Raw genomic sequence first — 26,519 nt, 5'->3', positions numbered from 1 at the left:
AGAACCCAGTGCTGGGATTCACTATGAAGACCCCTTCCCTAGACCTTTCAGCTAGAACTTTCCTCACCTAAGGCTTTATTTATTTAGAAGTGTAGCTCAGGCTGGCCTTGAACTTACCAAATAGCCAAGATGAACTTGAGCTTCTAATCCTCCTGCCTCTGTCTTCCTTCCAAGTGCTGGATTTATAGTTGCGTGCCAGCATAGTACTAGAAATGGAACACAGGGCTATGCACAAGTGAGGCAAGCACGTTACCATCGGGCAGCAGCCCCAGACCCTAAATTTTTGTTATTTTTTTAGAAAGGGGTCTGCCTCTGTAGCCCAGGATAGCCCAAACTTCACAATCCTTCCGGCTCAGCCTCTGTCCTCCCATTATAGGTGTGCACCATCACACCTCAGCTTCACCTAAATGTCTACATGATGTCTGCTGTCTGCCGTCTGCTGTCTTCAGCCATAGACGCTAGACAATGCAGAGATCTAGCAAGGACTGTTGCCTTTTGCTTTAAGAAGATGGAGAGGGTATTTCATGAGCAACTACTGTGTACTTAGAACAACGGGGACATCTGGCCTCATACTAACCATGTTAAGGGGACATGATTGGGTATCGTGTGAAACTGATGGCCGCCAGGGCCTCTTCTTTCAGTCTTGGCTGGTGGCTCCCAGCAAGTCATACCCTCTCTGGCTGTCTTTTCCCTTTTGGGCCCTTGATAGGGGTTGTCTGAGGAGGAGGAGGAGGAGGCCTCCTGCCTATTTTCACCAAAAGTTTCTTAGAACAACAGGAAGTAGTCAGGAAGGGTCATGTAGAAAATTTAGAGACCGCGACCCCTGTGCCAGACGACCTGGTGTCAAGTGGGAGGGAGGTGACAGAGCTGGTTCCCTGGTGGCCTAGCTGGGCCTGACAGATCCCACTGTGGATCTAGAGTTGGGAAAATTAGAAGTGGGACTTCCTGTTTAATATGGAGTAACAATGGCTCTATGACCGTTTGGCCAGTATGTTGTGGAAGCTGAGGACTCTATTATGGTCCCCGAGGATCTGGATGACCTGTCTGGGATCTCTATAACCCTAGGGGCAAAATATCCAGGCAGAGGTGTCTTCCCAGGTGTGTGTGTGTGTGTGTGTGTGTGTGTGTGTGTGTCCGCGCGCGCACGAGCACAGGAAAGCCACAGAACAACTCTTCCTTCTCCCTAGGGAACTGTGGAATGACAACTGCAGATGGTGGTAGGCGGGGTGGGTGGGAGAGGCTGCTGCATTTTGGGGCTCAAACCTGGGTCACCCCTGGGTTGGCCTTTTGCGGTCTTCCCAGAAACCCACTGGGATAGAATTCCAGGGCACCAGCTCACTTCCATCTGGACTGGGTGCTGGCTTGGAAGAGGGGCGAGGGTGGGGGGTGGGGCGGGGATTCAGACCACTAGGTGGCTCCTGCTCTAGGGGCCCGGCAGGTGCTCCCAGGGCAAGGCAGGTGCTCCAGAGGCCCAGCAGGTGCTCCCAGTCTTGCCAGTCTGGGCAGTGGCAGGTGACCTCATTCTGCACTCCTATGGGTGCCCGGCCCTAAGTCGTCCTTGCCAGCCTCTCTGAGTACTGCGGTTAGTTAAACCACAGACACCGAGGAGGAAGGTGCCAGCGTCTACCCTGGGACAAGCCTTCTGTTCACATGATCCCATTTGAAACTCGCAAACGCACAAAGCATCTTGGGAAGGGAGCAAAAGGGAAGAAGAGCTCTGTGTGAGGTGGAAGGGCGTCCTGAAAGTCTTGCCAGGAGATGTGACATTTAAGACACACCTTGAAGAGGAAGAAGAACAACAAAAATATCGAATCCTCTGTGGTTGGTTAGGTGTCTGCCACTGTTCTGAGACCCGTGTGGGAGTATCTCATTTAATTCTCTCTAAACCCTGTGAATGAGACACGTGTCGCGCTCACTGAACAGTTGAGAAAACTAAACGGAGGCACAGAGGTTAAGTGACTGACTCATTGAAGACCAGGCATTAGTAAATCTACCAAATGGCAGAGTCAGAACTCAAACCCAGGGAGGAGCCTTCTGGCAAGTGACCCCCACCTCTCAGAACCCCAGTTTTTGTTGCGCGCGTGTCTGTGTTTGGTTGGTTTTTCGTTTTGTTTGTTGTTTGGTTTTTAAATCCATAGGTGGAGGGCATGCATGACATAGAGTTGCTGAGGGCTCGAAACTGAGATAATCCCCATGAAAGGCTCAAGCGGTGCCTGGCACACGGTTAAGTGTTCGAGGATTGCAGATGGTTCTTATCGTGTAGCCCCGGCGGTGTTATCTCCGCGCCTCCCCTCCCCCTGCGGCCGCGGCTTCCTCCCCCGCAGTGGCAGCCGGTGACGTGGGAGCCTCCGCTGGCACACTCCGGGTTTAATTGGAGCCGAAGAGACGATGCAAGGGGATGTTCGAGCTCCCTCCCTCCACTCGCATCAGACCCCCAGGGAGCGTGCGCCGCCTGCCGCCCAGCGAGAGTACTGTTCCGGGACCCCGAGGCTGGTGTTGGGGTGGCAGGTGGCGGGGTGGGAGAGGTGCGGAGGTGCGGAGGTGCTGGGTTGAGGACAGGCAGGAGACACCCAGGTTTTTGGAGGGCCCAATACCAGCTCAGTAACAGCCTGCCGCCCTGCCTGACTGCTCGCGCCTCCCCCACACCCACCCCCTGACCCATAGCGCCTGGGTGTCCCCGGCTGAGTGCAGTGGTGTGGGGTGCCAGCAGGGGGCGCTCGCGTAGGGGCTCAGAGCGGGCGGGGCAGCTACGGGGGGGCGGGATCGGGAGGGACCTCCCGGGCTGCAGACGCCAGGCTCAGCCTGCCCAGATCGCAGCGCACAGCTACCTGTAGCTCTGGACGCATGTCCCCTTCCGGGACCCAGCACTTCTCCCTCCTAGCCCTGCATCCAGCCCACTCGCACCCCAGACCCGTACCTGTGGGAACCCGTGGACTGCGTGCTTGGCCCGCCGCTGATGACATGTAGGGTCACCTCCTGGTCCAGCCTCGGAACCTCGGCAGACTCCTTGCCTGGAAAGTTTGGGACTGTGCGCCATGGCCAAGAGCGGCTCTCTGAGTATCCGCGTGGTGGAGGGACGGGCGCTGCCCGCCAAGGACGTGTGAGTCTCCGGGTGCCCACTGGGGTGCGTAGAAGGGTTATGGGGAGCCCTGTCTAGGACCCGCTGTTGGGGATCCGCCTTCCCTGTCCTGTGGGAGGGGGCTCTCAGGCTTAGCAGGTGCCGCACCCTGCTTCCCCCACCCCCGGGAAGGAGGGTGTCTTTGTTCTAGGATGTCCCCAAGTCGGTCTTCCAGGACGGGTTAAGGGGATCTCTGGACTAGGTCCTCTTAGAGCCAGGAGGGGGTTGAGCGATCGGATCTCTTCCTTAGCTCCAGCAGGTGTTGGAGGTGGGGCTTCTTCGAGCAACAGAGGGGGCTATCCAGAAACTAGGGGTAGAGTCCCTGAGGACTGTGGTCCAGATGGACCCCAAGATTTTTCATGCCTTAGGGTGCAGAGCTTCACCAGGTGGTCCTCTAACCCGGAACCTCAGTTTTGTACCTGCAAACCTAGGGTGGACTGTCTCAGATCCCCAACTGCTCTAAAAGACACTCGCATGTGCCACGTGTGATGGGGCTGGGGGCGCTGGGCTCCTCTGCCCCTGTCCTTGGCTCTGGTTCTTCGGGGAGGAGCCAGCAAGTGCTGACTCAGCAGAATGGGCTGGGGGCGGGCGGAGGGAGCAGGTTCCCTCTCGTGCTTGGTCCAAAGCCAGAAGGGGCTCTGGAAGAGTCAGCACCTTAGACAGGTATCAGAATCCTTGGGAGGAAGTGTGTTGAGTGACCTTGAACCTGCCAATTTTGCTGGCCTTTGGTGTCCCGTTCGGGTTGGGTCGAGCTGGAAGAAGCTACTGTTTGATCCTGTGTCCAGCTGTGGAGGGTGGAGGACACTGGCTAGGGGGTCATCTGTGGGAAGGTGAGCAGGAGACCTGGACCTGGAGACCCTCTCTGCTTGGGTGAACTCCCAATTACCCGAGCTGCAGATTCTGCATCTGTCTTTGACTTGGGGAACCTCCTTGACCCCCCCCAACACTGCAGCTATACCAAGAGGGGAGCAGTTAAGAGTAGTTTCAGTGCCCCCATCTTCCTGATTAGCCAGCACAAATAAATACACACCTGAAGTAAAAGCTTTGAGCTACCCACTTCAAGATGAGCATTAGAGATTACAGAACTGTGGGGCAGGAGTGGAGATTTGGCAGTAGGTACCTGGTGGAAGGGGCCCTGCCTTGAAACAGGGCTCTTGTCTCGCTGAACTCCAGCTGGCCCACCAGACACTGCCACCACAGTCTCAATGGCTCCCGGCTTCCTCTGGAAGGGGCTTGGGTTCTTCTTGCATCTGGGCTCGCCCCTTCTCCCTCCGGTTTTCTGTCCAAGTAAACACTAGGGTGAACTGTGGCCCAGAGCAAGGCTGAAGAGGTGTCACTGTGGCCTTCTGGGCACCCAGCCTCAGTTTCTCTCATGGTCCGCTCCTTTCCTTAAAAGGGATCTTCTCAGAGCAAGCTGCAGTTCCCTTGTCTTCGAGTGAGGCGTTAGTCCTGCTGTCTTCTAATTCCTAAGGCAGAGTGCCTAGACTCAGCCTGGCCATCGAGGTTAAGTGGGTGGCCAAGTCTGTGGGTCATTAGTGAGGGCTTACCGGGGACAGGTATCATGTTTAGCACTTTGTATGGTTTCTGTTTCCCACAAGGGGAAACTGAGGACCAGATAGGCAGTTATGCTCATAAGCTCACACGGCTGGGATATGAACATCAGTGGCTTTAATGTCTGAACAGCACCAGGTGGGCAAGTGATGGTTGAGGCTTACGTTTTCCATGCTCAACTCAAGCAGGGGTCATGGGAGAGGCCAGGAGCCTGGGAGAGGCCAAGAGTTTGGGAGAGGCCAGGGCCTGGGAGAGGCCAGCTCTGCCTGCCACCCTGGTCCCTACTGATAGGAGTCTGATAAGGCCATGTGCGTCACGGCCCTGGGGCAGATGTGTTGAACCTTGCTCCCTCGAGGGACCTGGGGTAAGCTAGGTTGCTGCATCTTCAGAGCCAGCTGATCTCAATCGGTCTGGGCCATGTCTGCTCTGGGGAGTCTGAAGAAGGAGGTAGAGAAGCTTTGGGGGGCGGGGAGACTGAGGGGCAGGAAGGACTCAGCCAGCTAACCAAGGCCCAAGTTGCAGCCAACGCCCCTGTTCCCTGCAGTTGGGCGTGTGGGTGGCAGAGAGAAGGCGGCTGGAGGAGCAGAGGGGACATGGTGAAAAGACCTTGGCTGAAGTCCTGTCTTTACCATCCGCCTCAGTGCCTGCTCTCTACAACCATTCACCCCAAACCTTCCCTGCAGGGCCACCCCCACACTCATGGAGAAGTGACAGCTGGTGCCCCAAGGAGGTCACAGTTCAGGGATTGTAGGAAGGTAGAGACCACCGGCAAACCACACGAGGATTTAGGTTCTGGGAATGGCGGCGGCGGGGGGGGGCAGTATCTCTTTATTTGTTTGAGGGTCGCTCTCACTAGCTCTCACTAAGTTGCCCAAGCTGGTCTTAAACTCCTGGATTCAGGTGAACCTTGTGATTCAACCTTCCGGGAGCTGAGGGTGGGGGTACTGCTCATCCCAGATAGCTTGGAGGGTCCATTTCGACAGTGGTGCCGAGAGCCAGCCTATCCAAGGAGATGGCTTTGAGAGGGAGGTCCTGAAGACCCAGGTAGGCAGCCTGGGGTTTACTAGCAACCAGTATAAAGGGCAGGTGGGTGGAACTGGCTTTGCCAGGAAAACAGCACATGTCTTTTGGGATTTGGTTTTGTTTTGTTTTTCCTACCGGGGATGGGATCCAGGCTTTGGACATGCCAGGCTAGCACTCTGCCCCAGAGACAGACTCCGGCCCTACAGTCATCTCTGTGGGTTCGATTTTGAGGTCCCGGACCCTGGTGTGTGCCTGCAGGTCCTTCTCGCTGATGGAGGTTGTGTGTGTGTGGAAGGACAGGCTGAGGAGCACAGCGTTTAGCTCAGAAGTTGACATTAGGGTTTTGTCTGTGGCAAGGAGCTCAAGTAACTTAGGATCTCTCCTCCAGACCTCTCTTAACCCCTCCAGCTCTCTCTGGGGGTGGTTTGGAGTCCCATAGTGACAAAGCAGTCCCAGAACCAGAAGGATCAGGCTTATAGGAACTGCGCGTGGTGGCCGAGTGGCCTGGGCTGTGATGACATAACCTGCTGTTTTCCCCAAGGTCTTGGCTCTTTGTAGGACTTGCTGTGTGACCCAGGGTGATCCCCATCCCCTCTCTGGGCCTCAGCTTCACCAGGCCTAAGGTAGGGATTGGGCTCCCACTTTGGTTGCCCTCCCAACAGCCTTCTTGATCTGCTCCTTCCCCCAACAGGTCTGGGAGCAGTGACCCCTACTGTCTTGTGAAAGTGGATGATGAGGTGGTGGCCAGGTATGTAGTCAGTACCGGGTAGGGAGAGGAAGGGACCCAGGAAGGAGGGCCAGTGCTTTCCAGGGAGCAGAGAATGCAGCCCCTCCTGAGGGGGTGTGTCATTCAGGCTTCAAGGGAACTGCTTGTGTCCTGGCCTCTTGTGTATTGCCCACTGGGGCAGATGCTAACTGGCCAGTATCTTCTGTCTGGGGACCAATGATATCACTGTGGCTCCCTGGGGCTGACTCAGCCACCACCAGGCTGTGCCTTCCCAGAGGCCTCTGGGTGGGGGTTTGGGGGGGCCATCTCATGGTTGACTGGCTCCCGGTCTCCGGGTGCTGCGGGTGCCCAGTGCCTGGGTGTGTTGTATTCGCACCAATGTTCAAGTGGAAATGTGTGTGTGTGTGTGTGTGTGTGTGTGTGTGTGTGTGTGCACCCGTGCGTACCAGCCTGCCCATCTCGGGTGGCACAGAGCTGGTGTGAATGCTTCTGCCCATGTGTGAGCGCTCATGTGGGTGTGCAGGCCCACAGGACTCCTGTGGGTACCAGAGCGGGGAAGGTGTGAATGCAAGGGAGGGTATGTGGATGTCTGTGGGCGCTCAGTCTGGATGGCACATCAGCTGAGCTGGGCTTCTGCCCCCGCAGGTGAAGGGACAGCTCTCAGCCCCCGCAGACCTGAGGGGGTGGGTGGGCGGGTGGCTGAAGCCTTGGTTTCTATGGAGACGGCAGGATTCAGGATGCTCCTGGCACTAGTTCTGGTCCAGATGGGCTGGGAGTTGGGGGTGGGGATCCCCCAGGGAAGGCTGACCCCTCCCTTGGCTCCCTCTGTGTTGCCCTATTATAAGATACTAACCTTCAAGCCTCAAACTGGCTTTCTTTATGCCTTCAGGCAGACATTCTCCCTTCCCTGGGCTGCAAGGAAGAAACAGAAGAAAACAAGCTTTGTACACTTGGGTTTGACTGGGGTGTCACTGGGCAAAGTAGAGTCTCTATTCCCAGGAGCAGCCATGATGGGAGACATATCAGTGCTAGACCTAGTCGTTGGGCATATGTATATGTACCTGACTGGCTTTGGCTTAATCCTAGCATCCCCTGACTTTCTGGGTACTATGAAGCCCTGCGTGCTCTGTGACCATTGTCGGTTCCACCGTGACCTGGCTTTGCTCACACATGCCTGCCCCAGGGCCTTCACACATGCTGTTCCAGCCATCTGGGATGCTTGTCTTTCCCGCCCAGTTCTCTTTTTGCCTGACCGAACTGAGTGAGAAGCCCTCTCCTATTCCCAGCCCCAGCCCCAGCCCCACCCCCAGCCAGGCATCGCTGAGCTCACCCCAATCACAGACGATGTCTACAGTCTGGGTGGCGCGTAGGGAAGGGCATGAATGAGTGGGCCACTAGGTATTGGTGACTTGTTTCAGACTCGTGTCTATCTGGGATACTGTATAAACAATTTCTAGATCCTTCTGAGGATGCATGTGCGTATGCCTGTGTATGTGTGAGTGTGACTTCCTGTGTCTCTGGCTTCCTAGGCGTATCTGGGTGTGTTTCTCTAGTTGTGTGTAGTTGGGTCTCTCTCTGTGTATTTTGGTTGACTTGAGAACCTCTTTATTTTTTATTTTTTATTTTTTTTGGTTCTTTTTTTCGGAGCTGGGGACCGAACCCAGGGCCTTGCGCTTCCTAGGTAAGCGCTCTACCACTGAGCTAAATCCTCAGCCCCGAGAACCTCTTTAGTTGGGGATGTATGCATGCATGCGTGTGTGTGTGTGTGTGTGCGCACGTGTGTGTGTGTGCGTGTCTGCAGTGAGTCTGGGTGTGCTTCTCTGTCTAGGCTTACAAGTCTTAGTGCATTTGCTCTATTCCTGGGATGGGGGCATGTGCACACACTAGTGTGTGTGTGACCGTGTCTGTCCTCCTGTGTGTCCATAGCTGCATTTGTGGGGAATCCCCAGGTCGCCCACCATTTGAGGCCCTAGCCTAGCACCCCTCTTGCAGGACAGCAACCATCTGGAGGAGCCTGAGCCCCTTTTGGGGGGAGGAGTACACTGTTCACCTTCCACTGGACTTCCACCACCTGGCCTTCTACGTGCTGGATGAGGATACTGTTGGGTGTGTGGTGGATGGGTGGGGTGTGCATGGGGGTCCCATGCCTGGACTGCAAGAGGAAATATGCTACCTCTAGCCCCTCAATCTGTCCCCACGGCTCCAGGGGATGGTTGGTGCTGGTCCTAGCCTGACCTTCTCCTACCGCCTTCCCACAGACACGACGACATCATTGGGAAGATCTCCTTGAGCAAAGAGGCGATCACAGCGGACCCTCGAGGTGAGCAGGGCGTGACCCTCAGAAGAGGGAGAATGGTCTGACCCATAGGAGTCTTGCAAGGACAAAGGGCTTAGGGGCAGGATGGTGGGAGACCTTATGTCTTTAATATGTGATTCAATTCATTTGTTGAGCAGCTAATTCATCTTCATAGACTTGGGATTCACACAGCAGAAGCATGACACCCCTTCCTATCTGGGACTCTGCTCCCTATCCTGTGTAGCCAGGAACTTCAGTTTGGTCTTGTTTTGGTCTTTTCTATCTAACCCTAGATAGCTTTCGAGTTGTGATCCTTGCCTTAGTTTCCCCTATGCTGGTATTTCAATGCAGAGCATCATGACTGGCTGAGGCCAGCTTCTCATGTTTTTCCAGACACTATATTTACACATTGAAGATGAACCCAGAGCCTAGCAAGTGTTCTTCCTCTAAGCCGTACCCCAGTCCTGGAGTGCTTTTTTTAAACATACATAAGAAATAGCAATAGTAGCACCCCACCCTAATGCATGCGTGCTGACCCCTCTTCTGAGGTAGGGACCTTTATTTGCTCCTGTTTTACCCATGACAATGGTCTAAAGGGTTCAGGGACTTGCTCACGGTCACAAAGGTTTCGTGACAGCCAGGACTTGGGAACAAGGTTGTTTGTGTCCAGGGTTTGAGCTCACCATGTTATACTCTGTATGTGTGAATGTGTGTGCGTGCCCGTGTGAGTGTGTGTGGGCGTAGGTTTCTCTCAGCCCTCTTGGTATCTTGTTACACTCTGTGTTTATGTGTGTGTGCATGAGTGTGTGTGTGTGTGTCTGTCTGTCTGAGTGCATGTGGGCATAGGTTTTCTCAGGCCACATGATATCCTGTTACGTTCTGCATATGTTGTGTGTATGTGTGTATATGAATGTGTGTGTGTGTGTGTGTGTGTGTGTGTGTATGTGTGCCTGTGTGAGTGCATGTGAGCATGGATTTTTCTCAGCCTAGGCGGTACCCCATTACACTTGGTTTCCCTAGCTGCCTTTCTTACCTCATCGTGTATTTTTAAAATTTGGTTTATTTTTATTTTATGACTGTTTTGCGGGCTTGTCTATGAGCACCATGCATGCAGTGCCTGCAGAGACCAGAAGAGGGCGATAGATCCCCTGTAACTGGAGTTACAGATGGCTGTGAATATGGGTGTTGGGAACAGAACCCAGAGCTTCTGGTAGAGCAGCTGGTGCGAGCTGTCTCTCCAGCCCCATTACCATGTACTTTTGAGACAGGCTACCCAAGTCTGACAGTAATGCATGCAGTCCAGTCTCAGCCTCTCCACATCTGGATGATAGGGGTTCGCCTCTGTGCCTAGCAGCTACAGTATACTTTTTATGTAACCGTGCTTGGAGGACTTCTGAGTTCTGAAATCACTGAATTCTGCTACAATGTCCCATCATGCCTGGCTCCCTCATGAAGCATATGGGGTGTTGGCCTGATCCCAGCTTAAGCAGTTGCAGTGAGCAGCCCGATACTTACTAACAATGTCACACATTCAGGTCCAGTCAGTCAGACAAATCCCTGGAAGTTACTGAAGTTTATTCATTGTATCAAACATACATTCTCGGGTGTATTCTGTTGTTGTTGTTGTTGTTGCTTTTTCTTTTGGTTCAATACAAGGTTTCTCTGTGTAGCCCTGGCTGTTCTGGAACTCACTCTATAGACCAGGCTGGCCTTGAACTCAGAGATCTGCCTACCCCTACCTCCCGAGAGCTGGGGTTAAAGGCATGAGCCACCAGCAAGTGGCATTGTATGTATTCTTTTTAATACATCTCAGACCCCATGAGTTTTCAAGAATCAAAGGAAACAAGGATGCCTCAGAAAAGGGTACCTGTAGGTGCTGGGCAGGGGGACATCGTTCTCATCTTTGTGGGGCAGAGGGATACCAAATACTGTACTGGCAGGAACACCAGCAAGGAGGGTATATGCTGATAAGAATGGCTTCCCAAGCTGGGTTTGGGGCGCATGCTTGTCATCATAGCATTCGGGAAGGTAGTCACATAGTGAGACCTCATTTATGATCATCATCATCACCACCACCTCCATCATCACCATCACCATCATCATTTTTAGTCCTGGGAACAAACCAATGGCTCTGTCACTGAGCTGCCCCATCTGCACGTTTGCCCATTGTTATACCAGAGCCACAGGGGCTGGAGAGGTGGCTTGGCAATTAGGAGTGAGTGTCACAGCCAGGTGGTGGTGGCATACGCCTTTAGTTCCAGCACTGGAAAGGCAGATCTCTGAGTTCTGAGTTTGAAGCCAGCCTAGTCTATGGACCAAGTTTCAGGACAGCTAAGGTTACATAGAGAAACCCCGTCTCAAAAAAAAAAAAAAAAATCAAAAAGAGAAAGTGAGCGCCACTGTTGTAGAGGTCAGAGTTCAGTTTCAAAGGTGAGAGTTCAGTTCCAATCCCCTGCATGTGGCTCAGCTCAGAGCGTCTGCAACTCCAGTTTCAGAACATTGGATTCTAGGTGCTCTCATTGTGGCTGTGCGGGCCACTGGTGGTTGCTTGCTTGTTCCTTTGTCTGAGACAGGGGCCCACTGTATAACCAACCCTGGCTGGGGTTCACTTCACAGACCAGGCTGGCTTTGAACTCCTAAGCCTGTGTCTGCCTCCTGGGATTGAAGATGTAGGTCACCACGCTTGGCCTCCACTATTGGTTTTTTTCTTTTGATCAAGACAGTGAAGAGATTGGAGGTCTAGTGTCAGAAGCGGGGGTTGCAGGGATCCGGTTACATCAGGACTAGGCTAGACACAAAGGATCAGTGAGGTGTCTGTGCTGACCAAGTGACAGAAAACAGATTCCTGGACTTGGGGGTGGTAGGGAGAGGAGGAAGCTTTTCCGTGTCCATCAACATGGAAAGGGGGTGCATGATCCTCAGAAATAACCCCCTTCCCCGAGACAGGATGATCCTGAGAAAGAAAATCCCTTATTTCTACCTCATATTTACTCAGTCAGGTGCTGAACAGGAAGGGTTGAGCAGCAAGCCGGCCAGGGAGCATGGTTTTCCCTGATGAAAGCATCTGAGAAAGAAGCTAGCGAGGGTCAAGAGAGAAGGAACCGGAGTCAAGGGAGAAGATAGTGACACAGGAACCCTCCCATCCCCGGGGGACACACTTGTTGAGGTTTGCAGAGAGATCAAAAATTCACAGAGACCACCCAGCACAAGGGAACAGTCGCTGTGAGGGTCTGCAGCAGCCGTAAAGGGATCAGAACCCAGCAAGTCCTTAGAGCCACGATTCCCAACCTTCCTCGCACCACGACCCTTTAATACATACAGCTCATCACGCGCTGACCCCCAGCCATAAAATGATTTTCGTTGCTACTTCATAACTGTACTTTTGCTACTGTTAGGAGTCATAGTGTACATATCTGAAATGCAGGATGTCTGATAGGCATACCCCGTGAAAGAATCGTTTGACTCCCAGGGTGAGAACCGTTGCTTTAGTGTGTCCATGTGTCTCTGACCTCAGAGTGTCACGGCCTTAGTTTCTTCCCCCATGACTCTGACAGAATCTGCTTCTGGGAGAGTGAATTTATTCTACTCACAGTTCAAGAGAGCCGTTTATTGGGGCTGGGGATTTAGCTCAGTGGTAGAGCGCTTACCTAGGAAGCGCAAGGCCCTGGGTTCGGTCCCCAGCTCCGAAAAAAAGAACCAAAAAAAAAAAAAAAAAGAGAGCCGTTTATTGTGGCGGGGAAGGTTGTGCAGGAGCAGAGGGAGCTGGTCACATCCCACCCACAGTCAGAAAGCAGAGAGGATTGAATTGACAGCTGGGGCTCTGCTGGCTTCCTTCATCTTGGAGAGCCCAGGATTCCAGCCTAGGGAATGGAACCCACCCATGTTGTCATGAGTCTCCCCACTGCAGTTATGTAACCAAGAGCCCACGGGTGTCCTCAGGGGCTAACCTCGATCTAGCTAATCCCTCCCAAGTGTGCCTGGAGGCCTCTCTCTTCCAGGTGATGTTAGAGACTGTCAATTGATCACGCTGGGCACAGCTGCAGGTACCTTAAGAAGCCAGATGTTGAAAGAGCTAAAAGGGCAGTAGAAATTAAAGCATCAAGCAAGGCATGTTGGCCGAGGCTGTGGCCCCTGCACTCAGAAGTGGGAGGAGAAGGAGTTCTGGGCTAGTCTGAGCTACATACAATACCCTGTATGAAAACAAAACCAAAAGAGAAACAAATGGGGAAGGAAAATTGTTTGCCAAAGAGGGATTGATTTGGAAGCTGGCTTCTCCTAGCTACACTCAGAGTCAGAAGTCAGTAACTATTTCAAAGTATGATGAGGTGTGTGTGTGTGTGTGTGTGTGTGTGTGTGTATGTGTCTGTGTGTCTGTGTGTGAGTGTGCATAAGTGTGTGTCTCTGTGTGTCTGTGTCTCTTTGTGTGTGAGTAAGAATAAGTGTGTGCATGTCTGTGTGTGTCTGTGTCTGTGTGTGTCTGTGTCTGTGCATGTGTATGTGTGTGAGTGTGCATAAGTGTGTGTCTCTGTGTGAGTGTGTATCCCTTTGTGTGTGAGTATATGTGTGTGTCTGTGTGAGTGTGTCTGTGTGTCTATGTATGTCTGTATCTGTGCATGTGCATGTATGTGTATGTGAGTGTGTCTCTGTGTGTTTGTGTCTGTGTTTGTGTATGTATATGTCTCTGTGTGTCTCTGTGTGTGAGTATGCATGAGTGTGTATGTCTCTGTCTTTGTGTGTGTCTCTGTGTGTGTGTGTCAGAGTGTGTTTTGTGTGCATGAGTATGTTTCTCTGTGTGTGTGTTTCTGTGTGTGTGTGTTTCTGTGTGAGTGTGTGTGTGTTTCTGTGTGAGTGTGTGTGTGTTTCTGTGTGTGTGTGTGTGATTCATGTTCCAAGATGAGCTGAGGCTCAGAATCAGCCCCAGAGCTGCCCTGCCCATATTCAGAATTGATCTCTGTTGTTTTCTAACTGTGGGGTCAAGGGCAGAGGCCTTTTCTCCGTGCCTCAGTTTCCTCCTCTGACATGCGGTCGCATCTGAAGAAGTCATGTATGAGAAGCCACTGCCCACATCATGCACCATCATAATCAGTGACAGTTCTGAGCTGACACAACCCCCTAGTGAGTGCTGGGTGCTTCTTTTTTTTTTTTTTTTTTTTTGAGGTGGGTGCATCGAACTTTATTGATGGTATTCAAGAGAGAAGGTAGGGCTCCCTAGGCCCCTCCTGTTATTATAGGGGTCTGGGATGGAATTGTGAGGGAGAAACCACCGTGTATGTCCTCCAGGGATTGACAGCTGGATCAACCTGAGCCGAGTGGATCCAGATGAGGAAGTGCAGGGTGAGGTCTGCCTGGCTGTGAAGCTGCTGGAGGATGCTCGGGGGAGATGCCTCCGCTGCCACGTGAGACAGGCCAGGTGTGCTTGCCCGGGGTGGGGGGAGATGTGTGGGGTGCTCTGGAAATAAGCAGGGAGGCTGGGGTGTGGCTTGGTGGGTAGAGTGTTCCCCTAGTATGCACAAGGCCCTGAGGTCTATCCCCAGCACCACATAAACTGTACCTGGTAGTACTCATCTCTAATCCCAGTTTTCAGGAGGTGGAGGCAGGGAGTTTTAGGCTAGCCTGGGCTATAAGAAACTCTAATCCAACAAACAAAAACCCCAAACCAAAAATGAGCAGGAGTACTGATGATGGTGGGGACCCTCTTGTCCTTCTCGATTCATAGCTACGATCCCCTCCTGCACTTGCCCACCATGTTCTTAAACAACAGACTCAGAGGTGTCAGCTTTCAGGGGAGAAAGCAACATCTTTGTTATTTTGAGGCAGGGTTTCTCTATGTAGCTTAGGTTGCCCTGACACTCACATTATAAAACAGACTGGCCTTGAACTTACAGAGATCCTCCTGCCTCTGCTTCCCAAGTGCCGAGATTAAAAGCCTGTGCCACCACAGCCTGGCAAAAGCAAACTCTTAACCCAGGTGGCCACGGACCAAACAATCAGCTGGATTCTGGAGATGGGTGGACAGATGAGGGTGGGGCGGGGAATAGTTGCATTTTAACACATTAGGGCTGGAGAGATGGTTCAGCGGGTAAATCACTTGTCACTCAAGCCTGATGACCTGAGTTTGATCCCAGTAATGCACAGTGGAAGGAGAAAGCCAACTCTAGAAAGTTCTCCTCTGACCTTCACACGTGTGCATGCATGCACAGACAGGCAGGCAGGCAGACAGGCAGGCAGTTAGCAGATACACACACACACACACACACACACCATACATACACACACCATACATACACACATACACACAAATACCATACATACAGACACACACACACACACCATACATACAGAGACACAGACAGACAGATAGACACACCATTCATACAGAGACACACACACCATACATACAGACACACACACACATACCATACACACACACACACACACACACACACACACACACACACACACACACACACACTGTGGCTTCAGGCATGATCGGTCCAGGAACCCAGAGGGTGATGTCAGGCAGTGTCTCTGTGAGTGGGGACAAGATAGATCTCGTGGCCCAAGGCTGATGTTCTACCAACTGGCCAAGATATTCACTTTTACAGACAACCTCAGGGTTAATTCTTATTTGGTTTTCCAGACAGGGTCTCACTGTGTAGCCCTGGCTGTCCTGGAACCCACTATGTAGACCAGGCTGGCCTCAAACTCACAGAGATCTGCCTGCCTCCGCCTCCTGAGTGCTGAAATGAAAGGAGTTCTTATTGGCTAACCTGGGAGGTTGACCACACTGGAGTCATGTGGGCTGAGAGGAAGGGTGATGGGAAGGAAGCTTTAAAAAGTCACCAGACCCAGGGCCAGTAAAACCTGCCCAGCCGCATCCATCTCCCATCCTGAGTCCCTCTCTGCTCCCTCCTTGGCCCTCGAATCCCATCCTTCTGTTCTCTCTCATGTCTTCATCCTCTTGACAACCTGTCTTTCTGCCCTCGACTCACTTCTCTCCCCGAACCTTCACTCTTAGGTTCTGCTCACACACATTAAGGACAATCCATATTTCTAGCTTGCTGTGTGACCGTAAGACCCCTCCTCGCCTACTCTGAGCTCCTCTTGCTACCTCTGGATTCCGGTCCCTGTCTTGGCCCCATCTGGGTGTGTTGAGAAGTGCGGACAGGGAATAGTGATACACAGAGGATGGGAACCAGATAGCGGATTGTGCTCAGGGGTCTGAGCTCAGCTCTTCTGCACATGACCCCTCCCCAGACACTAGGCTGTACAGGATCCTTTGTAAGCAGCAGAGGGACCGATTGCTGTCGCTTAGCAACTGTGTCGGTTCCTAGGAAACCAAAGGCATTCCATGGCCGGGAAGAAAGCTGGAGGAAGAAACAGCCCCTGGTGGTGGTGGTGGTGGTAGTGGTGTTCCTAGATTTGGGGACCTCGAAAAGTGGGGGTGGGGGATGGGTAAGCTATCACAGGTGAGGCTTTGGGTTGTCACGGCAACCGCAGGCAGGATGTCTGTGTCTCATGCATTCCCTTTGTTCCTAAGCAAGGTGTGGGCATGGGTGTTTGTTGAATGAATACGTGATCTGATCAGAGTGCTCTGCTAAATAACTTGCCTGTGTCCTCTCATTGGACTCGTGGCTCCATGAACTTGGTCTGTTACTGTCCTTATTTTTTTGGGACTAAGCCCAGGAGTGGAGGTGACTTTTTTCTTTCTTTCTCCCTCTCTCTCTTTTTAAGCCAGGGTTTCTCTGTGTAGCCCTGGCTGTCCTGGAACTCACTCTGTAGACCAGGCTGGCCTGAAACCCAGAGATCCGTTTGTCTTTGCCTCCTGAATGCTGGGATTAAAGGCATGGGCCACCTCCTTCAGGCAGAGGAGACTTTCTCTAATGTCACCCAGCCAGGGAGTGCATAGCTAGGCTTAGAATTTATGCCTGTAGCTCCCGGTGTAGGGCCTCTGGGGAAACTGAGGCATTCTTTTCCATTGTACTTTCCCTTGCTGGGCTTTGTGATACAGAGTCTGATCTTTACCTCAGTTTCCCCATCCAAAATCAGGAAATCTCATGTTTCTATATAGGTTCTGTGTCTGGAAGCTGCATGGGCCCAGTGAGGACCAACCAGGTCTGAGCCTGTGTGATGGACAGGCGTGTTGCCCTGGAGATAGCACATTGCCATTAGAATGATCTAGTTTGCACTCTGTTTCCTGGGCCCACCTTGGGTCTGGGTCCTCGAGGGCCTGTGGTCACACATCCCTTTTCTTCATCTATCCCCAGGGACCTGGCCCCTCGGGACATCTCTGGCACATCGGACCCATTTGCCCGTGTGTTCTGGGGCAGCCGTAGTTTGGAAACTTCGGTGAGCAGTAAACCCGGCAGGAGTGGGACACCCCTCAGTGGGTGGAGCCAGTCGCCCCTCCCACTCACAACTCTTTCGGCCCTTAGACCATCAAGAAGACCCGATTCCCACATTGGGATGAGGTGCTGGAACTACGAGAGGCTCCGGGAACCACATCCCCGCTGCGAGTGGAACTCTGGGATTGGGACATGGTGGGCAAAAATGACTTCCTGGGCATGGTGAGCATCCTTCCCACTAACGAACGCGCTCTGTGGCTCCCTGGTGTCTCTAACAAGCAGGCAGGCAAGATGAGGGCTGCGGGTAGGTGGGTGTTCAGCGCCTCGCGCACCATGGCCAGCTTATACCGTGGAGTCTCACTGTCCATTTGTCAGCCAAAGGATGCAGTGACCTGCCGAAGGCTACAGAGCTGGCCTAAAGCCATCTGCATTGACGTAACCCTGCTACCACCCTGTGCAGTGGACAGTCATTAGCCTCCTCTGAGCACTAGAACAGTGAGGTCTGAAGCAGGGAAGGGGCCTTGTCAAGACCCCGAGGCTCTTAGCTCTGCTCTGGGAAGATGGCATTAGGCTTGTCTGAGGTTGCGTCTGTGATAGTCCTATGGTGCTCACCACTGGGTCACTGTGTGTCCCAGGACGAGCCATCTCACCAAGACTTAGCTTTTCTCAATTATAAGTTAAGTGTTTCCCAGAGGTTCTAACTACCCTTGAGAGAGAGGATGAAGTGGACCCTGGCTGGCCACATGCCACCCCTGGATGGCAGTCCAAGCTCTCTTTCCAGGGCTGGGTGAACCCTGTGTTAGGCATGACTGGTCTCTAGCTGAGGTCTGTGTGTCTCCTGCAGGTGGAATTCACCCCACAGACCCTCCAGCAGAAGCCACCCAATGGCTGGTTCCGTCTCCTGCCTTTTCCTAGAGCTGAGGATTCTGGGTAAATGTGGGTGCCTAGGGAGGGGCTCCTCCATCTGTAAGCAGGTTATTATGGGTGCTGGCCCCAGCCTGCCCTGTCCTTCTGGCACTTCACCAGTGGTCCCCTAGTCACATGCCCTCAGGGTGTTTCTGCAGGTCCATACAGCACTCCATCTGTTCACTGCAGACAGGCTGGCCCACCCAATGTGTGACAGAATGCTAGGTTTCCTCAGGCTGCCCTTGCTTTACCCCTTGCTTTATTGCAGTGTCAGGGATTGAACCTAGGGCCTTGGCTGTGCTAGGCAAGACTTCTGCTACCACCTTGTGTACCTGGGCCACCCATGTCTGTGCACACTGACCACACAGCCTCTGCCCCTTCATTCTCTCCCTGGTTACACCCATCCACTCCATTCCCGTACCCGACTACCCACCCCATTGTTCTTCCTGTCCATTTTGGTCCCCACTGCTCTCCTTGTTCATTCTTCACCTTGTGTCTCTTGCCCCTCCCTATGCTCATGTCTCTATCACTATGGGCTAGCCTGCACTCACATCCCCTTCCCTGTGGTCTGCTCCACTCTGGGCTAGCCTGCACTCACATCCTCTTCCTTACCGTCTGCTCCCTCTAGGGGGAGCCTGGGTGCCCTGCGGCTGAAGGTGCGCCTCACTGAGGACCGGGTCCTGCCTTCCCAGTACTACCAGCCTCTCATGGAACTGCTTCTGGAGTCCGTGCAAGGGCCAGCCGAGGTGGGTGTGGCAACAGGTGCCTCGATCTGGGATCCGGGGCATAGCTTCTCCCCTCCCTAGGGAACCAGGGACTGCTGTGCTTTGGGGCCCCAGGTTATCTGTCTGCTCTCCTGTTTCCGCTCAGGAGGACACCACCAGCCCCCTGGCATTGCTAGAGGAGTTGGCCTCTGGGGACTGTCGTCAGGACCTTGCCACCAAACTGGTGAAGCTTTTCCTGGGCCGGGGCCTGGCTGGGCCCTTTCTAGATTACCTCACAAGGCGTGAGGTGGCACGAACCAGTGAGTTTCTCCCCCAGAGTCCCAGATGCCACTCCCCAAGAATGGGTCTGTAGAGGCTCTCAGGAAGGGGTGGGAAGTAGCGTCCCTTGGTGACTCTTATGTGTTGGGGAGTCTGTGCTGCAATCCCTGGAGGGCTGAGAGTGCAGATCCAGCTTCAGGTGCTGTGTGACCCCAGGCAGCTTGCCAAACCACTCTGGGCTTCTGAATTGTGAACACAGTTGACACTTCGGGTTCTTCCTGATTCTTTCGGCCTCAAGAATCAAACCCCCACCATGGGCGAGCGGGGTGAACTGGGTTCAGCCCCCTCCACCCCAGCAAATACACCTTCCCTATCCTCCCAGATGACCCCAACACCCTCTTCCGTTCTAACTCCTTGGCATCCAAGTCGATGGAACAGTTCATGAAAGTGAGTAGAGGGACCCGGCATGTCTGGGTGCAAGTGTCTTCCTCCCCTGCTCACTGGGGCCTCAGAGCCTGCTGGCCTCAAGTGGCACTAGGTGGCTCAGCTGGGTGCTGTGGCAGATGCCTGGCTTCAGCCCTGGGCGCACCCTTGGACACAGCTGGCCTGGCTCTGAAATCTCCCTGCACACCCCCTGCCCCAGCCCAGGGTGTTCCCTGCCACCCTTAGCCGCTCCGTGTGGCCCCTGCCCCCAGCTCGTGGGCATGCGCTACCTGCATGAGGTCCTGAGGCCGGTGATCAGCCGCGTCTTCGAGGAGAAGAAATATATGGAGCTGGACCCTTCCAAGATGGACCTGAACCGCTCCCGGTGAGCGTGGCGGGGTGGCCCAGGCCTCCAGTCACACCTTCTTCTTTGCAGGTGCTGTAGGCTGCCATGTGCCAGCTGCCGCCTGTCTAGGGAGATGTGTGTAACCTCCAAGTCTTGTGTGGTGCTGCCACTCGGGCTGTTCTGAGTTCAAATCCCGGCTCTGTCTCTCCCGCACCCTGTGACTTGACCCTGATGCTTGAGGGTGCTGTGGGAACTTCTGTGTTTTGCATGTCAAGCTCAGCTGAGGATGATTCTGGAAGATGCTAGAGGCATCTAGAGGGTTGTCTGCAGAATGGGTCCCAAGAATCTTCTGTGAGATTGGGGCAAGTTAGGCGGTAATGAAAAGCCATAGCCCTGTGGGCTCCTCCTTCTTTCCTTGCTTGTTTCTAGAACATTCAGAGGGCCGGCTTCTGTGCTGGACTATAATGAGGATAATAGATTCCCCACACCTCCGACCATCCTGGGTGCAGGCCTCAGCATCCAGGGGAGTTGCAAAGTGGGAATTTGAACGTAGGCTCCAAATATAAGGGCAGAGTTATCTGTGAAACTCCCGGGGTATCCATGGAGACCATGGCAGCCTCAGAGGCCCTCACAGGTGATGGAACCCTGGTCCTAACTTCTGATGTCAGGTTTGACACCTGATGGGCCTCTGCTTTTCCAAGTCAGTTAGATGGGAGGAGTCAGATGCTCAGCTCACTCACTGTCAGGACCACATGGGGCAATACCAGGGGCCATGTGTTGAACACAGGGACTCAGAACTTCTGGCTGGAGGACACCAGGTGGTGGCGACAGTATTTGCCAAGGCCCTGAGTTTGGAACATCTGACATGTCCATGCTGAAGACACCCTAGAGCTTGTAACCATGAGTGACAGGGGGTGTGGGGTGTAGGTGGAATATGGCCATTCTGAGGAGGTGACAGTTTAGCTGCTTGTCAGAATGTTCCAGGACAAAGGAACAGTCACATCGAAGACTCTGAGATGGGACTCCCTCCCCCCTGGGTGTTCAAGCTCTAGCTGGGAGCCGGGTGTGAGGGGAGGGTGGGGCTGGGGGGGAGCCTGGAGTTAGGGAAGGGCGGGGCTGGTGGGAGGAGCCTGTCGGAGGGGAGGGTGGGGCTAGGGGGAGCCTGGAGTGAGGGGAGGGCGGGGCTGGTGGGGGGAGCATGGCGTAAAGGAATGGTGGCTGGCTGGGCTTCTGAGGCAGCAGGTGGCGTGCTCTGACTGGAGGTCCTGCCTGGTGCTTGCTCCCTGCAGGAGAATCTCCTTCAAGGGCACACCCACGGAGGAGCAGGTGCGGGAGACCAGCCTGGGGCTGCTGACCGGATACCTGGGGTCCGTTGTGGACGCCATCGTGAGCTCTGCCGGGCGCTGCCCACTTGCCCTGCGCTTAGCCTTTAAGCAACTCCAGCAGTGTGTGGAGAAGCGCTTCCCTGGGATGGAGCATCAGGTGGGCTGGGTTCTGAGGGGGCTGATGCGGATGTTGGGCTGGACCGGGTCACCTTGTTCAGGGTCACACAGAGAGCCAGGTCAATGGTCAAAGGTGACACCACGACCTAGGCTGCTCAGACTTAAGTATGTGTGTCCTGGAGGAGGGTCGGTATTCCTGGCAGGACCTGGAACCCAGGGGACCAATGATAATGACTGATGGAGGTGATGGTGATGGTGGTGATTGTGGTGATGATGATGATGGTGATAATGGTGGTGGTGGTGGTGGTGGGGATGATGGTGGTGGTGGTGATGATGATGGTGATAATGGTGGTGGTGGTGGTGGTGGTGGTGGTGGTGGTGGTGGTGGTGGTGGTGAAAAGAGCAAAAGGGAGGAGGAAGAACAGGACCAGGATGAAGGCTGAATGGGTTCAGCATATGCCAGACTTCCCCAGCTTGGATACAAAAGGTAGAAACTGGGAGCTGTGACTTTGGGCCAGGTGAGGCACATGAACAGAGTAGATGTAGGACTAGAGGGAATGGTGGAGACTGTGGCAAAATGTGACACACACACACACACACACACACACACACACACACACCCTCCCACAGCTTGTCTACAGAGACCACTCAGGCCAATGTTCTACATAGGAATGGGGCCCAGTCTCCCTGTTCCTGCAGAGCCCCTTTCTCACTACTATTTGGGGCTATGAACCCAGTCTCACAAACACCAGGCATGTATTCTACCACCCAGCCAAGGTCTAGCCCTGTCTTCGCTTTTTTGAGATAGGACCTTGCTAAGTTTCCAAGGCAGACCTTGAATTGCCATCCTCCTGACTCAGTCTCTCAAATATCTGGGACAACAGACAGGCCTTTGTCCCAAGCTAGACTGAGCTGGGCTGAGCTGGGTATCTACCTCCCTCCCTCCCTCCCTCCCTTCCTTCCTCCCTCCTTTCCTTCCTTCCTTCTTTCCTTCCTTCCTTCCTTCCTTCCTTCCTTCCTTCCTTCCTTCTTTTTCCTTCCTCTCTCCTGCTTTCTTGCCAAGTTTTAGGATTCTACATAAAGTCTCCCAATTTTGAAACAATGGGATTAATTCACCCAGACAAGAGCCATTCACCAAGCAAAAGCCATTTGGAGTCAGTCCCCACACATCTAAGTTGTCCTGGGCCATGGGCTACTAGCCTGAGATCCCTATCTTAACAATGTTCAGTGCACAACCTGAGGTGGCTGTCACGGGGAGCTTTGTGGCACAAGCCTGTAATCTCAGGTCCCCAAGAGGCCAGCTTGCGCCACAGACAGAGGTGACTGTTACTGTCTTAAATTACAAATGAAATCAGCAAGACTTCTCTTTTAAGATTTATTTATGTGCGTGTGTGCAGGTGCACATGCTCAGAGGCCAGGGAGTATCATATGAGCCCCTGGCATTCCAGACCTTTGTGAGCCCCCTGATCTGATAGAGCAGTAAGCGCTGTTATCCACAGAAGCAACTCTCCAGCCCCAGCCAGACTAACTTTTACCCAGTGCTAGATGCAGGCCATTTAGCAGAAAGATCTAGAAACTGTTGAACACTGGCAATATCACAGTCCAGTTCTTGCAGCCTGAGCTGAGAGCTTTGCACATATATACCACCCCTCTCTCTGCTTCCTGCTCACAGAAGGGGAAACTGAGCCCAGAGGGCTTGAGATTTCCTCCCCAGGTTTCCCCATCTCAGGTTCCCCATCCTCCCACACAGGGCTGAGCTCTGACAGCATTGCCTGGGCCAACAACTCATAGGTGTTAAGTGGGACACGGCTGAGATTGGGAGAAGTGAAAGAGAGCAGGGGTCAGCTCTCAGTCAGCCCGGGGAAGCCAACATCAGTGACATCCACGTCCCCAGAGGGCAGGGACCATGAAATTTCCTCAGTTTGTGAAGGTAGGGAGTCCTGGACAGTCCCTGAGTCACAGGATTTAGTCACAGGATTCATTATGGCATTTTATTAAGTGCGTGAGTGTCACGTAGCCCAGGCTAGCCTCTTCTAACTTATTACATAGCCAAGGATGGCTGTTCCAGTTTTCTTATTTATCATAAGTACACTGTAGCTGGGTGTACTGTACACCAGTAGAAGGCATCAGATCTCATTACAGGTGGTTGTAAGCCACCATGTGGTTGCTGTGGTTTGAACTCAGGACCTCTGGAAGAGCAGTCAGTGCTCTTAACCGCTGAGTCATCTCTCTAGCCCCGCTGGTTTGCTTTTTACTGCTGTGATGAACACCAAGATAAATTGGGGGAGAAAAGAGCTTGTAGTTCATCATGGAGCAAACTCAAGGCAGGAACCTGGAGGCAGGAGCTGATGCTGATGCAGAGGCTATGGAGGGGCGTTGCTTACTGGCTTGCTCCCTCCCCATGGCTTGTTCAGCCTGCTTTCTTTTAGAACCCAGGAGCACCAGGCCAGGGATAGCTCCATCCATAGTGGGCGGGGCCCACCCACATCAATCATTAGTTCAGAAAAGGCCCCCACAGGTTTGCCCACAAATCTCTCAATCTCTCTCTCTCTCTCTCTCTCTCTCTCTCTCTCTCTCTCTCTCTATCATACGCGTGCAAGGTGGGGCAGGAATACACACACATACTAACTAGCACAGCGACTTCAAACTTGTGCCTCCTCTGCCATTTCCTCCCACAGGCTGGAGTCATAGGCACACACACAGCCGGTTTCTGCGACCCCGGCATTCCGTGTACACTAGACAAGCACTCCAGCGTCACATATACACACCAACTTCTTTTTATTTTTCATTTTGAGACAGGGTATTATTAGGTTGCTTGGGCTGGCCCGAAACCTACTCTGTAGCCCAGGCTAGCTTTGAACTTGTGACCCTCCTGCCTCAGCCTCTGTGTAGACGGGCTAATGTGCCACCATCCCTGGCTCACATGTACCTTGATGAGCTAATGTTGGGGGCCAAAATGGCCTGAGGACCTGCCTGGGATGAAGGAGTGACTTGGGCTCTGATCAGCCTGGGAAGGGCCCCTCTCACCGGAAGCCTTGGGGTACAGTCACTCACGGCAGGGCCCATTAGCAAGGCTGACATGCCCAGGGAGCTAGCACACTCCAGGGCAGCTATTGTCATAGGTGTGACTGACACCCCGAAATAAACACAAGCATACATATTCGGGCTTGACATAGCCCTGGGGGAGCAAGCTGTGCCCAGTGTGGGAAGTCCGCAGAGGTTCTCAGTGGGGCTGGGACAGTGTGTACTCAGGAGGGCTCTGCAGCCTGACAGCCTGGGCTCTCAACCAGGCTCTCAACTGAACAAGAGCCTCCGTTTCCTTAGAAACCAAGTGGAGTTGAAGGTTGAACTTGAGGCACTTGTGACCTTTGACCCTTGGGGGCACTGCTTGTGTTGGGACTGAACGGCAGGAGAGTGGTAAATAACACTGCCTCTGCTGTTGATTGCTGGGTAATCTCGGGCCTCAGTTGTTGCCTCTTTCAAACTGGATGTAACCCACCCCAGAGGGAGAGGCAGGTATTGGCAGGAGAATATGGCTGGTTCTTGGTAACTGTAGTTTACAGATCTGGGTTTGAATCCCAATTCCTCTGCTGTGTGACCTTGAGCAAGCTACTTGGCCTCTCTGAGGTGGCAACTCCATCTCTCTCCTCTGACTCTGTTCTGAGCACAGGAGCCTGCTAAAACTGGTTTTGCCATTTTGCCAGATCAGTTTCATGGCCCCATTTTCTATCTAGAGAAACTGAGGCAGAGAAGAGAACCCTCCCTGAAGGCAAGGAGAAGCATTCTGACCCAACTCCTTCTCCCTCCTCTGGACAGCTAGTCTTTGCTAACTCAGTTTTCCCAGCTGGGATGTGGGCTTCAGGGCCTGTCATCTGTGGTTCTCCGGCAGGACGTGAAGTACTTGGCCACTAGCGGCTTCCTCTTTCTGCGGTTCTTTGCGCCCGCCATCCTCACACCGAAGCTGTTTGACCTCAGAGACCACCACGCAGACCCCCAGACCAGCCGCTCCCTGCTGCTGCTTGCCAAGGTCTGTGTGTGTGTTTTTGAGTATGTGTGTGCTTGTGTGTATGTGTGTGTAAATGTGTTTGTATGTATATGTGTATGTAAATGTGTTTGTGTTTATGTGTATGCATGTGTGTATTGTGTGAGTGTGTGTATGTATGAGTATGTGTGTATGTGTGTATGTGTGTGTGAGTACGTATATGCATGTATATGTATGAGGTTGTGTTTGGATGTGTGTATGAGTGCGAGTATGTGTGTATGAGTATGTATGTGCATGTGTATATGTTTGAGTATGTGTGTGTATTTGTATGTGTATGTGTGTTTGTGTGTTTATGTGTATGCATGTGTGTATGTGTGTGTGCATGTGTGTATGTGTGTGAGTATGTATATTGAGTGTGTGTGTGCATATGTGTGAGTATGTGTTTGAGTGTGTGAGTGTGAGCATGTGCATGTGCGTGTGTGTGTGCGTGTGTGCGTGTGCGTGTGTATGTATTGCGTGAATCCATCTGGATCCTCTCAGCTGCTGAGAAGCTTGGTGGGAAAGATCAGGAAGGTTGCCTGGGAGAAGACTCAAAGCACCTTGTGTGTATCTTTGTTTCTGTGACATGGACTTGCTGGGCCACCGAGACCTAGAACGTGCCGTGTCACCCAGGCTGGCCTAGGACTCAGGGCAATCCTCCTGCCTCAGCCTCTTAAGTGCTGGGATTCTAAATGTACCACCATGCCTAACTTTCATTTGCTCCCCCCTCCTTTTGGTGGTACTGGGAATTGAACACCAGGCCTTAGGCGTGGTAGGTGATCACTCTACCATTAGCTACAGCCCCAGTGCCTGACCCTTCTTCTCCTCCTCCTTTTGACTAGACCATCAAAACGCACTCTTTCCAAAAGAAACAGGAGAAGCGAACCAGCAGTCATTTATACCTTAGTATGAATTAAGCTATTCTTGACAGAAATGGGCAGAGCCCGGTGCTGGGTGCAATCGTCTGGGCAGGAGCTAGGGGTACTGATCCCAAAAGGGAGGGTCAGACAGTGCTCAAGGTGTATAGATTAGAGAAACAGAATTTGGGGCCACAGAAGGTGCTTGCCTCACGGTGAACTTGGCCTCCTTTCTCCTTTGCTCCAGGCTGTGCAGAGCATTGGAAACCTGGGCCAGCAGCTGGGCCAGGGCAAAGAGCAGTGGCTAGCCCCCCTCCATCCCTTCCTGCTGCAGAGCATCTCACGTGTGAGGGACTTCCTGGACCAGCTGGTGGATGTGGATGGGGATGAGGGTGAGTCCTGTGGTTCCACCATTCCTGGCTTGTAATCTCCCTCACCCGACCCTGTCCCCTGGAGCACTCAGCATCCCACTCCCTTAGTC

At 53.2% G+C, this 26,519-nt stretch overlaps 1 protein-coding gene across 4 annotated transcripts in view; it reads left to right on the top strand.

Moving 5' to 3' along the window:
• Positions 1 to 1,737: 1,737 nt before the first annotated feature.
• Rasal1 (RAS protein activator like 1) overlaps positions 1,738 to 26,519 on the top strand; it is a 33,093-nt gene continuing 8,311 nt past the window's right edge. The window contains exons 1-16 of one of the 4 annotated variants that reach the window (NM_001108335.1): positions 2,380 to 2,468; positions 2,882 to 3,100; positions 6,384 to 6,440; positions 8,412 to 8,525; positions 8,678 to 8,739; positions 13,996 to 14,125; positions 16,983 to 17,064; positions 17,151 to 17,282; positions 17,905 to 17,990; positions 18,595 to 18,712; positions 18,837 to 18,990; positions 19,332 to 19,396; positions 19,645 to 19,757; positions 21,008 to 21,200; positions 25,050 to 25,187; positions 26,286 to 26,430. In NM_001108335.1, the coding sequence (NP_001101805.1) occupies positions 3,036 to 3,100; positions 6,384 to 6,440; positions 8,412 to 8,525; positions 8,678 to 8,739; positions 13,996 to 14,125; positions 16,983 to 17,064; positions 17,151 to 17,282; positions 17,905 to 17,990; positions 18,595 to 18,712; positions 18,837 to 18,990; positions 19,332 to 19,396; positions 19,645 to 19,757; positions 21,008 to 21,200; positions 25,050 to 25,187; positions 26,286 to 26,430 (1,654 nt within the window). In that variant the 5' untranslated portion in view covers positions 2,380 to 2,468; positions 2,882 to 3,035. Of the gene's footprint in view, positions 3,101 to 6,383; positions 6,441 to 8,411; positions 8,526 to 8,677; positions 8,740 to 13,995; positions 14,126 to 16,982; positions 17,065 to 17,150; positions 17,283 to 17,904; positions 17,991 to 18,594; positions 18,713 to 18,836; positions 18,991 to 19,331; positions 19,397 to 19,592; positions 19,758 to 21,007; positions 21,201 to 25,049; positions 25,188 to 26,285; positions 26,431 to 26,519 lie in introns of those variants that run through there. The other 3 variants (XM_006249395.5, XM_017598399.3, XM_039089599.2) reach the window with 3 other exon arrangements.

This window comes from Rattus norvegicus, chromosome 12 (genome assembly GCF_036323735.1).
Source record: "Rattus norvegicus strain BN/NHsdMcwi chromosome 12, GRCr8, whole genome shotgun sequence".
In the NCBI taxonomy this organism is placed as follows: domain Eukaryota; kingdom Metazoa; phylum Chordata; class Mammalia; order Rodentia; family Muridae; genus Rattus; species Rattus norvegicus.
Note: the sequence above shows the minus strand (reverse complement) of the source record. Positions and strands in the feature narration are given on the sequence as shown.